This window comes from Triticum aestivum, chromosome 5A (genome assembly GCF_018294505.1).
Source record: "Triticum aestivum cultivar Chinese Spring chromosome 5A, IWGSC CS RefSeq v2.1, whole genome shotgun sequence".
Classification (NCBI taxonomy): Eukaryota; Viridiplantae; Streptophyta; class Magnoliopsida; order Poales; family Poaceae; genus Triticum; species Triticum aestivum.
The window spans coordinates 553,325,906-553,341,903 of NC_057806.1; the positions used below are offsets into that span (position 1 = coordinate 553,325,906).

The window sequence follows — 15,998 nt, forward strand, 5'->3', positions numbered from 1 at the left end:
TGGCTTACCGGCGGTGCCGATGGAGCTACTCGAATACCACTGAGGTGCGATGATTCATTTGTAGTTTTTAAGAGGCACGAAAGGCCCTCCGCTGCAAGCAAGAATAGGTATGGAGAAATTAGGTTCCCCTGTCGGATCCCTCTGGATGGCAAGAATTCTTCAAGTTTGCTGCCATTGAATAAAACTGAGAATTTTACCGAACTCACCATTCTCATGATCAGAGCCACCCAAGAGGGAGCAAACCCCATCTTTAACATTATAGCCTCCAGGTAGCTCCACTCGACTCTATCGTAGGCTTTCATCATGTCCAGCTTAGCTGCACAAAACCGGTTTCTTTGTGCCTTGTTCCTTTTCATGAAGTGCAAACATTCATATGCCGTTATGATATTGTCGGTGATCAATCTTCCTGGAACAAAAGCAGATTGCTCCTCGAAGATAATACAGGAAGAATGATTTTAAGTCTATTGGACAAAACCTTTGAAGCAATCTTGTAAAGAACGTTACAAAGACTTATGGGGCGGAATTGCGTGAGCTGTGTAGGGCCCCCACTAGATAAACTGAAAATTGAAAAAAAAACTGACCGGAAGCTAGTGGGCCGGCCCAGATAAAACGCGGCTTTGGCGAGAGCTCTCGATCCGTCTCTTGGCTGGACTAAAAGTTGGAGCAGAGGTCGGCTCAAAAGGAAAAAAGAAAAAAGGTTGGAGCAGGGGGTCCTTCCGTCGACGAATCCAGCTGCGGCTGTTGAGTTTGTTTCCAAGGTATCTCCGGTGTATGGATTCTTCAACCCACCCAGTTGCCCACAGCGATTCCGGTGCCGTTTTATTTTTGTCGATCTATTTTACTCCATCTGTTTTGGCAACCATATGGATAGTCCAATCCCTCCATCGGTTTTGGCAGCCATATCAATCTACTAGTTGTGTGATCAGATCGACCAGTGTTAGTTTAATTTTGTTCCTTCTGTTCAGGCTGGCTTGAAAAGACCGAGACGAAAACCAAGCGCCGGCTGATGAGACGCGATGAAGGGCAACAACGCCCTCACAAAAGAGCAACTAGGGCAAGTGAGTCCATGCATGCATGCCTGTTTCCCTTTTCACTACAAGTACAAATTCATAATAATAAAATTGATTTTATTTTCAATCAACTAGCTTTGGATCGCTCGAGCCAATCTAGCCCAGGCCAGGGTTTTGAATTTCGGCCGTAAAAAATGGATTTCGGCCGAATTTCGGCCATCTCGGCCTAGGGCGAAATCTATCTTCCGCCGAAATTGGTCAAATTTGAGAAATTTTGGTCAAATTTTAATCAAATTTCAGTCAAAATTTGGTCAAATTTCGGCCGAAATTTTTAAAAACGACCGAAATTCGGCCATCTCGGCCTAGGGCGAGAAAAATCACAAAACGAAAATCAAAACGCTGGCCCAGGCGCCTTGGGTGGACTCAGTGAGCAAGTGGTTTCAAGATTGCGTAGGAGTCTTGTGTTGCTCGCCTCATTCCATGGTTCGTGATTATACTGTTAGTGCTTCCTCACATTACCTGTTTTTATAATCATCGGCTATTCAGTTTGCGAGTTTTATTTTCTCTCTGTAGGTGATACAAAGTTAGGGGAATACACAGGCATATGCATCGAAACCTCACGTCCTGATGCTACAAGTTTCCTGACAGCAAGACGTTTGATTCCACTTACGTGGCCTACAAGGGAGATCACTGAAAATTTAATGGCAACTTTTTCTCTACTTTCCTGGATTATTATGCTAATATGCTGCCCCAGTAACCATCGATTCGCCTTGCGCTTGTCTCAGATTCAAGTGCGCCTTCCGAATGATCAGATTGTCACTGGCTGGATAGAGCATCCTGGGAGATATGCTTATTTTTTCATCGTCAACGTCAAGGACTTGTCTGGTTTTGATGCTGCGCCTGTAAGCCTTGATCGTGACATACAGTTTGAGCCTTATAGGAAGGTAGCAGCTGTATGGCGCGATTTCAGTTCAGGATTTTTGAGGGCCACAAGCAGAGTAGATCTTGCCTCTCTAAGCGCTCTAACCAGTGAGACAATGTTGAGCACATGCCGGATCGACAAGGTGAGCTCCTTTTGTACAGTTGAAACAAATAACTGTCTGATGGTATATCCTTTGTTTCAGGCATTGTGGATAGCAGTTTCCTTGTGTAACTTCATTGCCACTTTTGTGCTAGGCTGGGATTGGAGGCCCCCTTGTTGATTTTGATGGTAACTTTGTTGGGATGAACTGCTCTCGTACCAGAATGAAAAAGACCCCCTACGTGCGAAGGGAGCAAATTCTTCAATTCTTGCGGTATCACCGGATGGTCTGGTATGTACACTTTCAATATTCATGAACTGCCCTTCTCTGTTTGGCCCACCCATGCGTCTCCCTCATTTTTTTAATTGAGTTTGTGTGCAACGTGTATAATTTTGTGAAAGCCTAATAGCAGCTTCTGAGGTTGATGAGTTTACATTCCCAAAAAAACTGGCATACTAGTTTTTTTTACTAGTGTGTTTTTTCTTAATAATTTAACTCTGCATTATACTAAATTAAGGTCTTTATTTCAATGCTGGCACTAATATATATTGCTGCTATATTTGAACTTACATTTAAGAAGACCCATGGCCATGGGGAAATTGTTTAAGATTTTATTAAATTTCTCTGCTGTGAAATTTCTGTAATGATCTTGCTCCCTTGTTCTGTACTTCCCTTGTTTAATAGCTTATTTTGTGTATGGTCTTCGGTATCTTGTCTTTGTGGATTTATCATGGTGAGCTCTCTACATCATGCTGCAGTGTTAGAGCTAAGGAAGAGATTGATGATGCTGAAGAAGCGGGAATTGAACGTGAGATGAGACAACTATTTTGCAGCATTCCAGGAGGTGAGCAAAATTATTTCATAGGATATTGACCGTAAGTCCAGCATAATGCAGCCCCTGGACCCAAGAGGCATGGCTGTGCCTTTCTGACGACATAGGAAGTCAGAATCATTTCCTCTTGCTTAGATAGTTCCTCGTAGTGGGTCCTCCTTGTATAGAAGCCCAACAATCCAACAAATAAACAATCAAAGGTTTCAGCTCTAATTGGTTACATGGCCAAGCTGAAAGATATCTCCCAGTTTTAATAATTGATAAACAACCTAACTTGGAGATTGTCAATTTGAATGTATAAACGATTTAACTGGGTGATTATGGGGATACCGTCTGCTAACTTCGTGGACCTTGTAAGGGGTCCTACAACCTTGCAACTAGCATACACTGTACCTGTGTTGCTGAGTAGTTCCTTATGTTTCACACCCACACTTTTAATACTTTATCAAGCACTTTTAACTTGTGTATCGTGCTATGCAAGCGTAAGATTCATTTTCTTGAAACAACATTCGTCGACAATATCTGGAGTAAACTACCCAAAGGCATTGCTTCAAAAATGTCTCCAAGTGTTGTCTCACTTGCTTCATTCAATGGTGATGGTTCTGTTGTAGTCATTACTTTTCCATGTTTTAATAAGTGGGTGATGATTAATAACTGAATGATTATCTATGTAGGAGTTGCAAAATTCTTTGCTTGCACTGGCGTATTTATAAAGTGCAATGCATGCTCTGCAACAATTCTGACTTCAGCAAGTTTGGTTAGAGTTTCTGGTGATGCACACATGATTAATGATAACCTGAGGGTTGTTACTGCTAATTGCTTTTCTATTCTTTTGCCTTCCCATTTAGGATATTGGTTAACATGACCTTATTATTGCAGATTGAAGTTTGCCTTCCAAACGAATTTCGAGTTGTAGGGATATTGAGCCGCTATAATTTACATTACAACATTGCTCTTGTTGACATCATGGGGTACTGGGGTCCTCTTGAAATAAAAATCATCCGGCATCAAGTTACCTCATGTGACAAGGTAATAGCTGTGGGTCGTCTTTTTACTCATCACAATATAATGGCTGCAAAGGGGAAGATGTTGATTGGCAAACGAAGCAAACTCGATTGCATAGAACTTTGTGTCTCCACCTGTAAAATCACCAAGGTATTTCGTGTGGACTTATCCAGTACCTTCAACATGGAATTTTTTTATAGCAATGGAATTGTAACATAAGCCTTGTATATGATGTTGCTTTTGTTTTGCTAGGCTGGGATTGGGGGCCCTCTTATTGACACCGGTGGGAATTTTCTTGGTATGAACTTTTACCATGAGGAAGAAACTCCGTTCCTGTTGAGGGATGTTATTCACCGCCTATTGTTGAACTTAAATAATTGATGGTATGTCTTCTTGTTTACACCTGACTTTTTCATGGTCTAATATGTATAGGTTTTAGGGAAGTTGTCCCGTCCATTAGGATCTCTGCACAATCTTCTCTAGTTTCCTAATTTTGCTTGGCTTGATATGACAATTAATGTGTATGCGTTATGCACTTTTGTGTGTACGAATGTGAGAAAGTGTGCTACTTAGTACTGATGAAGTGATGTAATAGTGCATGATTCCGAATAACTTAATTCATCGGGTATTTCTTTGTCATTATCATACAGTTCTTATCTTCACCATCTCCCCCCACTCTCCTCTTGCCTTGTCTATTTTCTGTGCATTGGTTAAACTATCTCATTTTCTCATAGTAAAAATATTTTTGGGTGTACCTGTAGGACTAGAGCAGGTGATACTATTGTTGAGGGTGCCGAAAAGAGGTATTCTTTCTTACTCATCATGATACCATACCGTACCATACATTGTTTCAGATAAATGTGTATTCAGTAACTTTTATGGTTTCTGAAATGGTTACTCAACAACAGATACCTGTTGCCTGGTCCATGTTGGTCCCATGGAGATGCTGATACTATTGCAGAGGGTGGTGTAAACAAGTATTCTTTCTTACATTTGTTTATACTATCTAGTATACATTGGTTATTTTTTAAATCTTTTCACTGATTTGTATACTTTTTTTATTCATCACAGGTGGCCGTTGCCTGAGCCATATGTGCTCCCTGCTGATATACCTGAACCTACAACATTGGATTTCTACAAGCTGATTAGGATGCACTGTGCTTTTTAGTCCTGCTAGTGCTAGTGGTATTGATCATGTGTTCTTGTTGGTTGGCTGTCTGACCTCCACTCCAACCTTTGTGTTGCTTGAGTTGTCGGATCTTTTTGTTGCACAATGAATGTGAATCAATCTTGTGTAAACAGTGAAGTAGATCTTTGGAAAAACAGATGGAAATACATTTTCCTCTCTTTCTTCATTTAATTCTAGTTGGCATGCATGATACTACCTATAATACTTCCATTACAGCCAGCCTTAGTGTTTGTGTTTTGCCCATTCACTGGATCACGTTGCGTGTCCAGTTTCCCATGCACGCTTGAATCTATTAATGTGTTGTTGTGGCCACATGGTGATCCAAGATTCTATTGAAAAACGTGGTGGTCGTTTGATCTAAGCAACTGGGTTTATCTCCTCTATGAGTTAAGACTTCAAGACGCCCGTGCGTTGAGGAAACCATCTAACTAACTCCCATGATACAATGCTTTGTACTAGAATAAACAGGGAACTCCATCTTCTTTTAAAAAGTACAGGGCAAGCGAGGTTAGACATTTTTTAGACGTGGTTAACCAAGTTTTGTCATAAGCTCAAACAAACATCTTGTCCGCAGATTCACATAATTCGATGCCATATACCCCCTCGATCTGTGAATAAATATAAGAGCTAGCGTTTAAATCACTACGTTAGTAATCTATAAATGCACTTATATTTCTTTACGGAGGGATTTAACACAGAACTAGGGCCGCGTTCGACTCCTCTCCGCTCCCTCCACTCCGCTCCGGAGCGGACCAGGTGCTAGCTCATTTTCGCGGAGCTGCAAAAACTGAGCTCCACGACTCCACGGAGTCGGAGCGGTGAGGAGGGATCCCGAACAGAGCCTAGATCTTCCCTCAAATTCTTTAGACCCTCAAAATTCGAGGAGTTGCCCCTCAAACATGGCTCGGAATTTGAGAAGCTTCTCAAACGCCTCCTCAAAACCGAGCCCCCGCGCAGGAAGCTTGTCCTCCTCTTGCTCTCACTGCCACAGTTGCCTCCATGCCTTCTACCCCGCCCTGGGAAAGGACACCCAACTCCCTATCCCAACCCTCTACAGGCCTCAACTACCAAGGGCGAGGACGTCAGAGGTGTCGACCACCCTGCAAAAAGTAGCGCCAGGACGCACAACCTCACCATCCAGAAGAGTGGCACCATGGCTGCTGCCTGTTGGGGAACGTAGCATAAATTCAAAATTTTCCTACGTGTCACCAAGATCTATCTATGGAGTCATCTAGCAACGAGGGAGGAGTGGATCTACATACCCTTGTAGATCGCGCGCGGAAGCGTTCAAGAGAACGGGGTTGATGGAGTCGTACTCGTCGTGATCCAAATCACCGATGATCCTAGCGCTGAACGGATGGCACCTCCGCGTTCAACACACGTACGGAGCAGCGACGTCTCCTCCTTCTTGATCCAGCAAGGGGGGAGGAAAGGTTGATGGAGATCCAGCAGCACGACCGCGTGGTGGAAGTAGCGGGATTCCAACAGGGCTTCGCCAAGCGCTGCGGGAGGAGGGAGATGTGTCATGGGAGGGAGAGGGAGGCGCCAGGGCTTAGGTATGATTGCCCTCCCTCCCCCCCACTATATATGGGCCAAGGGAGAGGGGGAGGGCGCAGCCTTGCCCCTTCCTCCAAGGAAGGGTGCGGCCAAGGGGGGGAGGAGTCCATCCTCCCCAAGGCACCTCGGAGGTGCCTTCCCCCTTTAGGACTCTCCCCTCCTCTTGTCCCTTTGGCGCATGGGCCTCTAGGGGCTGGTGCCCTTGGCCCATGTAGGCCAAGGCGCACCCCCTACAGCCCATGTGGCCCCCCGGGGCAGGTGGCCCCACCCGGTGGACCCTCGGGACCCTTCCGGTGGTCCCGGTACAATACCGATGACCCCGAAACTTGTCCTGATGCCCGAAATAGGACTTCCTATATATAATTCTTTACCTCCGGACCATTCCGGAACTCCTCGTGACGTCCGGGATCTCATCCGGGACTCTGAACAACTTTCAGGTTACCGCATACTAATATCTCTATAACCCTAGCGTCACCGAACCTTAAGTGTGTAGACCCTACGGGTTCGGGAACCATGCAGACATGACCGAGACGTTCTCTGGCCAATAACCAATAGCGGGATCTGGATACCCATGTTGGCTCCCACATGTTCCACGATGATCTCATCGGATGAACCACGATGTCAAGGACTTAATCAATCCCGTATACAATTCCCTTTGTCTATCGGTACGATACTTGCCCGAGATTCGATCATCGATATCCTGATACCTTGTTCAATCTCGTTACCGGCAAGTCTCTTTACTCGTTCCGTAACACATCATCCCGTGATCAACTCCTTGATCACATTGTGCATATTATGATGATGTCCTACCGAGTGGGCCCAGAGATACCTCTCCGTTTACACGGAGTGACAAATCCCAGTCTCGATTCGTGCCAACCCAACAGACACTTTCAGAGATACCTGTAGTGTACCTTTATAGCCACCCAGTTACGTTGTGACGTTTGGCACACCCAAAGTATTCATACGGTATCCGGGAGTTGCATAATCTCATGGTCTAAGGAAATGATACTTGACATTAGAAAAGCTTTAGCGAACGAACTACACGATCCTTGTGCTAGGCTTAGGATTGGGTCTTGTCCATCACATCATTCTCCTAATGATGTGATCCCGTTATCAACGACATCCAATGTCCATGGTCAGGAAACCGTAACCATCTATTGATCAACGAGCTAGTCAACTAGAGGCTCACTAGGGACATGGTGTTGTCTATGTATCCACACATGTATCTGAGTTTCCTATCAATACAATTCTAGCATGGATAATAAACGATTATCATGAACAAGGAATATAATAATAACTAATTTATTATTGCCTCTAGGGCATATTTCCAACAGTCTCCCACTTGCACTAGAGTCAATAATCCAGTTCACATCGATATGTGATTAACACTCAAGGTCACATCCCCATGTGACTAACCCCCAAAGAGTTTACTAGAGTCAATAATCTAGTTCACATTACCATGTGATTAACACTCGATGAGTTCTGGGTTTGATCATGTTATGCTTGTGAGAGATGTTATAGTCAATGGGTCTGAATCTTTCAGATCCGTATGTACTTCGCAAATCTCTATGTTATCTTGTAGATGCAGCTACTATGCTATATTTGGAGCCATTTCAAATAACTGTTCTACTTGGAGCTATTCTAAATTGTTGCTCCATTATACGTATCCGGTATCTCTACTCAGAGCTATCCGGATAGGTGTTAAGCTTGCATCGACGTAACTCTTTACGTCAAACTCTTTATCACCTCCATAATCAAGAAGATTCCTTAGTCCACTAGTTACTAAGGATAACTTTGACCGCTGTCCTGTGATCCATTCTTGGATCACTCTTGTACCCCTTGACTGACTCATGGCAAGGCTCACTTCAGGTGCGGCACACAGCATAGCATACTGTAGAGAGCCTATGACAAAAGCATAGGGGACGACCTTCGTCCTTCCTCTTTCTTCTGCCGTGGTCAAGCTTTAAGTCTTAACTTCATACCTTACAACTCAGGCAAGGACTCCTTCTTTGACTGATCCATCTTGAACACCTTCAAGATCATGTCAAGGTATGTGCTCATTTGAAAGTACCATTAAGCGTTTTGATCTATCCTTATAGATCTTGATGCTCAACGTTCAAGTAGCTTAATCCAGGCTTTCCATTGAAAAACACTTTTCAAATAACTCTGCATGCTTTCTAGAAATTCTACATCATTTCCGATCAACAACATGTTAACAACACATACTCATCGGAAATTCTATAGTGCTCCCACTCACTTCTTTGGAAATACAAGTTTCTCATAAACTTTGTATAAACCCAAAATCTTTGATCATCTCATCAAAGCATACATTCCAACTCCGAGATGCTTACTCCAGTCATTAGAAGTATTGCTGGAGCTTTGCATACTTATTAGCATCTTTCAGGATTGACAAAACCTTCCGGTTGTATCACATACAACCTTTCCTCAAGAAAATCATCGAGGAAACAATGTTTTGACATCCTATCTGCAAGATTTCATAAATAATGCAGTAATCGCTAATATAATTCCAACAGACTCTTAGCATCGCTACGAGTGAGAAAGTCTCATCGTAGTCAACTCCTTGAACGTGTCGGAAAACATCTTAACGACAAGTCGAGCTTTCTTAATGGTGATACTTACCATCATTGTCCGTCTTCCTTTTAAAATCCATCTGTACTTAATAGCCTTACGACCATCGAGCCGTTCTGCCAAAGTCTACACTTTGTTTTCATACATGGATCCTCTCTCGGATTTTATGGCCTCGAGCCATTTATCGGAATCCGGGCCCACCGTCGCTTCTCCATAGCTCGTAGGTTCATTGTTGTCTAGCAACATGACTTCCAAGACAGGATTACGTACCATTCTGAAGTAGTACGCATCCTTGTCATCCTACGAGGTTTGGGACTGACTTGATCCGAAGTCTCATGATCAATATCATAAGCTTCCACTTCAATTGGTGTAGGTGCCACAGGAACAACTCTTTGTGCCCTGCTATACACTAGTTGAAGTGACGGTTCAATAACCTCATCAAGTCTCCACCATCCTCCCACTCAATTCCTTCGAGAGAAACTTTTCCTCGAGAAAGGACCCTATTCTAGAAACAATCCCTTATTGCTTTCGGATCTGAGACAGGAGGTATACCCAACTGTTTTGGGTGTCCTATGAAGATGCCTTTATCCGCTTTGGGTTCGAGCTTATCAGCCTGAAACTTTTCCACATAAGCGTCGCAGCCCCAAACTTTTAAGAAATGACAGCTTAGGTTTCTCTAAACCATAGTTCATACGGTGTCATCTCATCGGAATTACGTGGTGCCCTATTTAAAGTGAATGTGGTTGTCTCTAATGCCTAACCCATAAACTATCGTGGTAATTCGATAAGAGACATCATGGTATGCATCATATCCAATAGGGTGCAGTTATGATGTTCGGACACACCATCACACTAGGGTGTTCCAGGATGTATTAGTTGTGAAACAATTTCCACAATGTCTTAATTCTGTGCCAAACTCGTAATTTAGATATTCATCTCTATGATCATATCATAGATATTTTATCCTCTTGTCACGACGATCTTTCAACTTCACCCTGAAATTACTTGAACCTTTCAATAATTCAGACTCGTGATTCATCAAGTAAATATAGTCAACATCTACTCAAATCATCTGTGAAGTAAGAACATAATGATATCGACTACATGCCTCAGCGCTCATTGGATTGCACACATCAAAATGTATTACTTCCAACAAGTTGTTTTCTAGTTCCATTTTACTAAAAACGAGGCTTTCAGTCATCTTGCCCATGTGGTATGATTTGCATGTCTCAAGTGATTCAAAATCAAGTGAGTCCAAACGGTCCATTTGCATGGAGTTTCTTCATGCATATACACCAATAGACATGGTTCGCATGTCTCAAACTTTTCAAAACAAGTGAGCCCAAAGATCCATCAACATGGAGCTTCTTCATGTGTTTTATACCGATATGTCTTACGTGGCAGTGCCACAAGTAGGTGGTACTATCATTACTATCTTTTGGCATGAACATGTGTATCACTACGATCGAGATTCAATAAACCATTCATTTCAGGTGTAAGACCATTGAAGGTATTATTCAAATAAACAGAGTAACCATTATTCTCCTTAAATGAATAACCGTATCGCGATAGACATAATCCAATCATGTCTATGCTCAACGCAAACACCAAATAACAATTATTTAGGTTTTAATACCAATCTCGTGCGATGCTTGATCATATCAACCTTGGAAACACTTCCAACACATATCGTCAGCTCACCTTTAGCTAGTCTCCGTTTATTCCGTAGCTTTTATTTCGAGTTACAAACACTTAGCAACCGAACCGGTATCTAATACCCTGGTGCTACTAGGAGTACTAGTAAAGTACACATCAACACAATGTATATCCAATATACTTCTATCGACCTTGCCAGCCTTCTCATCTACCAAGTATCTAGGGTAATTCTGCTCTAGTGGCTGTTCCCTTTATTACAGAAGCACTTAGTCTCGGGTTTGGGTTCAACCTTGGGTTTCTTCACTAGAGCAGCAGCTGATTTGCCGTTTCATGAAGCATCCCTTTTTGCCCTTGCCCTCCTTGAAACTAGTGGTTTTACCAACCATCAACAATTGATGCTCCTTCTTGATTCCTACTTTTGTGGTGTCAAACATCGCGAATATCTCAAGGATCATCATATATGTCCCTGATATATTATAGTTCATCATGAAGCTCTAGCAGCTTGGTGGTAATGACTTCGGAGAACCATCACTATTTCATCTGGAAGATCAACTCCCACTTGATTCAAGCGATTGTTGTACTCAGACAATCTGAGCACAAGTTCAACAATTGAGCTTTTCTCCCTTAGTTTGCAGGCTAAGAAAATCGTCAGAGGTCTTATACCTCTTGACATGGGCACGAGCCTGAAATCCCAATTTCAGCCCTCGAAACATCTCATATGTTTCACGACGTTTCAAAAACGTCTTCGGTGCCTCAACTCTAAGCCGTTTAACTGAACTATCACGTAGTTATCAAAATGTGTATGTCAGATGTTCGCAACATCCACAGACAACGTTCGAGGTTCAGCACACTGAGCGGTGCATTAAGGACATAAGCCTTCTATGAAGCAATGAGGACAATCCTCAGTTTACGGACCTAGTCCGCATAATTGCTACTATCAACTTTCAACTAAATTTTCTCTAGGAACATATCTAAACAGTAGAACTAAAGCACGAGCTATGACATAATTTGCGAAGACCTTTTGACTATGTTCAGGATAATTAAGTTCATCTTATGAACTCCCACTCAGATAGACATCCCTCTAGTCATCTAAGTGATTACATGATCCAAGTCAACTAGGCCGTGTCCGATCATCACGTGAGACGGACTAGTCAACATCGGTGATCATCTTCATGTTGATCGTATCTACCATACGACTCATGCTCGACCTTTCGGTCTCTTGTGTTCCGAGGCCATGTCTGTACATGCTAGGCTCGTCAAGTCAACCTAAGTGTTTTGCATGTGTAAATCCGTCTTACACCCGTTGTATGTGAATGTTAGAATCTATCACACCCGATCATCACGTGGTGCTTCGAAACAACGAACTGTCGCAACGGTGCACAGTTAGGGGGACCACTTTCTTGAAATTATTATGAGGGATCATCTTATTTACTACCGTCGTTCTAAGTAAACAAGATGCAAAAACATGATAAACATCACATGCAATCAAATAACAGTGACATGATATGGCCAATATCATATAGCTCATTTGATCTCCATCTTGGGGCTCCATGATCATCTTGTCACCGGCATGACACCATGATCTCCATCATCATGATCTCCATCATCGTGTCTCCATGAAGTTGCTCGCCAACTATTACTTCTACTACTATGGCTACCGGTTAGCAATAAAGTAAAGTAATTACATGGCGTTGTTCAATGACACACAGGTCATACAATAAATAAAGACAACTCCTATGGCTCCTGCCGGTTATCATACTCATCGACATGCAAGTCGTGATTCCTATTACAAGAACATGATCAATCTCATACATCACATATCATTCATCACATTCCTTTTGGCCATATCGCATCACATAGCATACCCTGCAAAAACAAGTTAGACGTCATCTAATTGTTGTTTGCATGTTTTACGTGGCTGCTATGGGTTTCTAGCAAGAACGTTTCTTACCTACGCAAAAACCACAACTAGATATGCCAATTGCTATTTACCCTTCATAAGGACCCTTTTCATCGAATCCGATCCGACTAAAGTGGGAGAGACAGACACCCGCTAGCCACCTTATGCAACTAGTGCATGTCAGTCGGTGGAACCAGTCTCACGTAAGAGTACGTGTAAGGTCGGTCTGGGCCGCTTCATCCCACGATGCCACCGAATCAAGATTGGACTAGTAACGGTAAGCATATTGAACAAAATCAACGCCCACAACTACTTTGTGTTCTACTCGTGCATAGAAACTACGCATAGACCTAGCTCATGATGCCACTGTTGGGGAACGTAGCATAAATTCAAAATTTTCCTACGTGTGACCAAGATCTATCTATGGAGTCATCTAGCAATGAGGGAAGAGTGGATCTACATACCCTTGTAGATCGCGCGCGGAAGCGTTCAAGAGAACGGGGTTGATGGAGTCGTACTCGTCGTGATCCAAATCACCGATGATCCTAGCGCCGAACGGACGGCACCTCCGCGTTCAACACACGTACGGAGCAGCGACGTCTCCTCCTTCTTGATCTAGCAAGGGGGGAGGAGAGGTTGATGGAGATCCAGCAGCACGACGGCGTGGTGGAAGTAGCGGGATTCCAATAGGGCTTCGCCAAGCGCTGCGGGAGGAGGAAGATGTGTCATGGGAGGGAGAGGGAGGCGCCAGGGCTTAGGTATGATTGCCCTCCCTCCCCCCACTATATATAGGGCCAAGGGAGAGGGGGAGGGCGCAGCCTTGCCCCTTCCTCCAAGGAAGGGTGCGGCCAAGGGGGGGGAGGAGTCCATCCTCCCCAAGGCACCTCGGAGGTGCCTTCCCTCTTTAGGACTCTCCCCTCCTCTTGTCCCTTTGGCGCATGGGCCTCTAGGGGCTGGTGCCCTTGGCCCATGTAGGCCAAGGCGCACCCCCTACAACCCATGTGGCCCCCCGGGGCAGGTGGCCCCACCCGGTGGACCCCCGGGACCCTTCCGGTGGTCCTGGTACCACTACTAGGAAAAGGGCTATAGATGGAAATGACACTAATGGCGCACCAGACATGTGGTGCGCCATTAGTATATACTAATGGCGCACCACCTTATGATGCGCCATTAGTGTTGAAACTACTAATGGCGCACCCTGCCCACGGTGCGCCATTAGTACCAATTTTTTTTGAACTAGTGCGCCTGTCCAAACATACTAATGGCGCATCCACTGGTGGTGCGCCATTACTAGTTGTAACTAGTAATGGCGCACCAGCCAGAAGGTGCGCCACTAATGTTATTTTTTTATTATTGTTTTTATTCCTTTTTTTGCAAAAGTACTAATGGCGCACCACCAGGGGGTGCGCCATTAGTAACCTGGATTACTAATGGCGCATTTGTTGCTGGTGCGCCATTAGTAAGTGGGCAGCAACAAGATATTTTGGACAGCCTCTCCTCCCACACTCACTTTCTCCCCACTTCATTCTCTCCACCGCCTCCTCCTTGTCTCGGGTGCCTCCTCTTTTTCACCTCATTTCCACCATAGATTCATTCAAATTAAGTGGTTAAGTTACCTTGTTTTGCTAGGTAAGTAAGGGGGGAAGCTATATTTATGTTGTTCTCCCTACAACAATGTGCACATGCACTTTTTATGGCCTAGCTAGATCTATGTATGTTCGTGGTGTTGCATATGTTTGTGGTGTTGCATATGTGTTTGTGTTTGGAGGTGTACCGGTATTTGAAATGCGATAGTTGCCAATATTTTGCCGGAATGTTGATTCATTTCCGTTTCGGCGAGAATTTTGGCATTAAGCATTCTTTTTGGTCCTATTTTTAGGGAAAGTCATGCCAAATTTTTTCTTGGTTCTAAAATATCGTTTTGCTCTACCCCGCAGGCGACCATGGTCCGCACGATGACCGAAGGCATCGTGAATAGGTTTTTGAGGTCCGCGAAGGCCGAGATGCTTCAAAAGAACGAGACGGAGATAAGATGTCCGTGTCGAAGATGCAAGCTGAATAGCCTTATTGCGGACCCGGATTCCGGGCAGGTGCGGGACCACCTGCTCTTGCGTGGTTTCATGGATGGCTATCGGTGGCAAGGTGATGAAGATGACTACGAAGTCGTCCATGGGGGCCGGGCAAGAAATGAGGAAGGGCAGCAAGACAACCACCGCGGCTCGGGGGGGGGGCGAGAAGACGAAGAATCCCCAGGAGATGATCACGACGGTGATGCTGTACACAGTCATCATGTAGAAGATGCAGGACATGATGATGATGCCGGCGGAGCAGACGACGCTGGACCATCGATGGGCTGGGTGCAGGACCCTCATATTCAAGAGCTGCTTCTCAAGCAGACGGATAACGCAAGAGCTGCCGCCCGAGAGAAAGCCAAGATGGATCAACTTGAGTTAGACGCGGTTACTCCATTGTATGAAGGATGCAGGCCCGAGGATACCCGCCTGAAAGTAACGCTCATGGCTCTGGAGATGAAGGTAAAACACAAAATGACCGACGCATGCTTCGACGAGAACATGTCATTCTGGCACGAACGTCTTCCCAAGGGGAACAAGTGCCCGACCAGTTTGGAGGAGGCGAAGAAAATCGTGTGTCCTCTGGATTTACCGCACGTGAAATACCATGTGTGCATGAACAATTGCATCATTTATCGGGACGAGCACGCGGAGTCTACCATATGTCCGGTGTGCGGTGTCACTCGATACAAGAAGAGGAAGAAAGCTCCTCGAAAAGTGGTGTGGTACTTTCCGATCACTCCTCGTCTGCAGCGGTATTTCGCGGACCCTAAGGTAGCAAAGCTCCTGCGTTGGCACGCGGATAGGGAGGAGAAGAAGCGAGAAGATGACGCAAATGATCCGGAGATAGATAAAAAAGACAAGATGCTGAGTCACCCTAAGGATGCGAGCCAGTGGCAAGCGTTGAACTTCGAATACCCAGAATTTGGGAACGATCCAAGGAACATCATGCTGGGCGCGAGCACCGATGGAGTCAATCCGTTTGGCAGCCAGAGAAGCACACATAGCACCTGGCCTGTGTTCGTGTGGATGTACAACCTTCCCCCCTGGTTGTGCATGAAGAGGAAGTACATTCACATGAGTATGCTAATTGAAGGGCCGAAACAACCAGGGAACGACATCAATCTGTATCTGGGGCTGCTGAAAGAGGAGATTGACACGCTGTG

At 44.5% G+C, this 15,998-nt stretch overlaps 1 protein-coding gene across 1 annotated transcript; it reads left to right on the plus strand.

The window, feature by feature from the left end:
• The first annotated feature begins 653 nt into the window (after nucleotides 1-653).
• On the plus strand, nucleotides 654-5,224 carry LOC123101537 (uncharacterized). Its single transcript, XM_044522940.1, has 11 exons — nucleotides 654-758; nucleotides 966-1,058; nucleotides 1,584-2,074; nucleotides 2,187-2,323; nucleotides 2,791-2,876; nucleotides 3,539-3,666; nucleotides 3,744-4,019; nucleotides 4,122-4,252; nucleotides 4,631-4,672; nucleotides 4,778-4,846; nucleotides 4,941-5,224. The coding sequence occupies exons 2-8, from the start codon at nucleotides 1,007-1,009 to the stop codon at nucleotides 4,248-4,250; spliced, it is 1,299 nt and encodes a 432-aa protein (XP_044378875.1). The 5' UTR covers nucleotides 654-758; nucleotides 966-1,006; the 3' UTR covers nucleotides 4,251-4,252; nucleotides 4,631-4,672; nucleotides 4,778-4,846; nucleotides 4,941-5,224.
• Nucleotides 5,225-15,998: the final 10,774 nt, after the last annotated feature.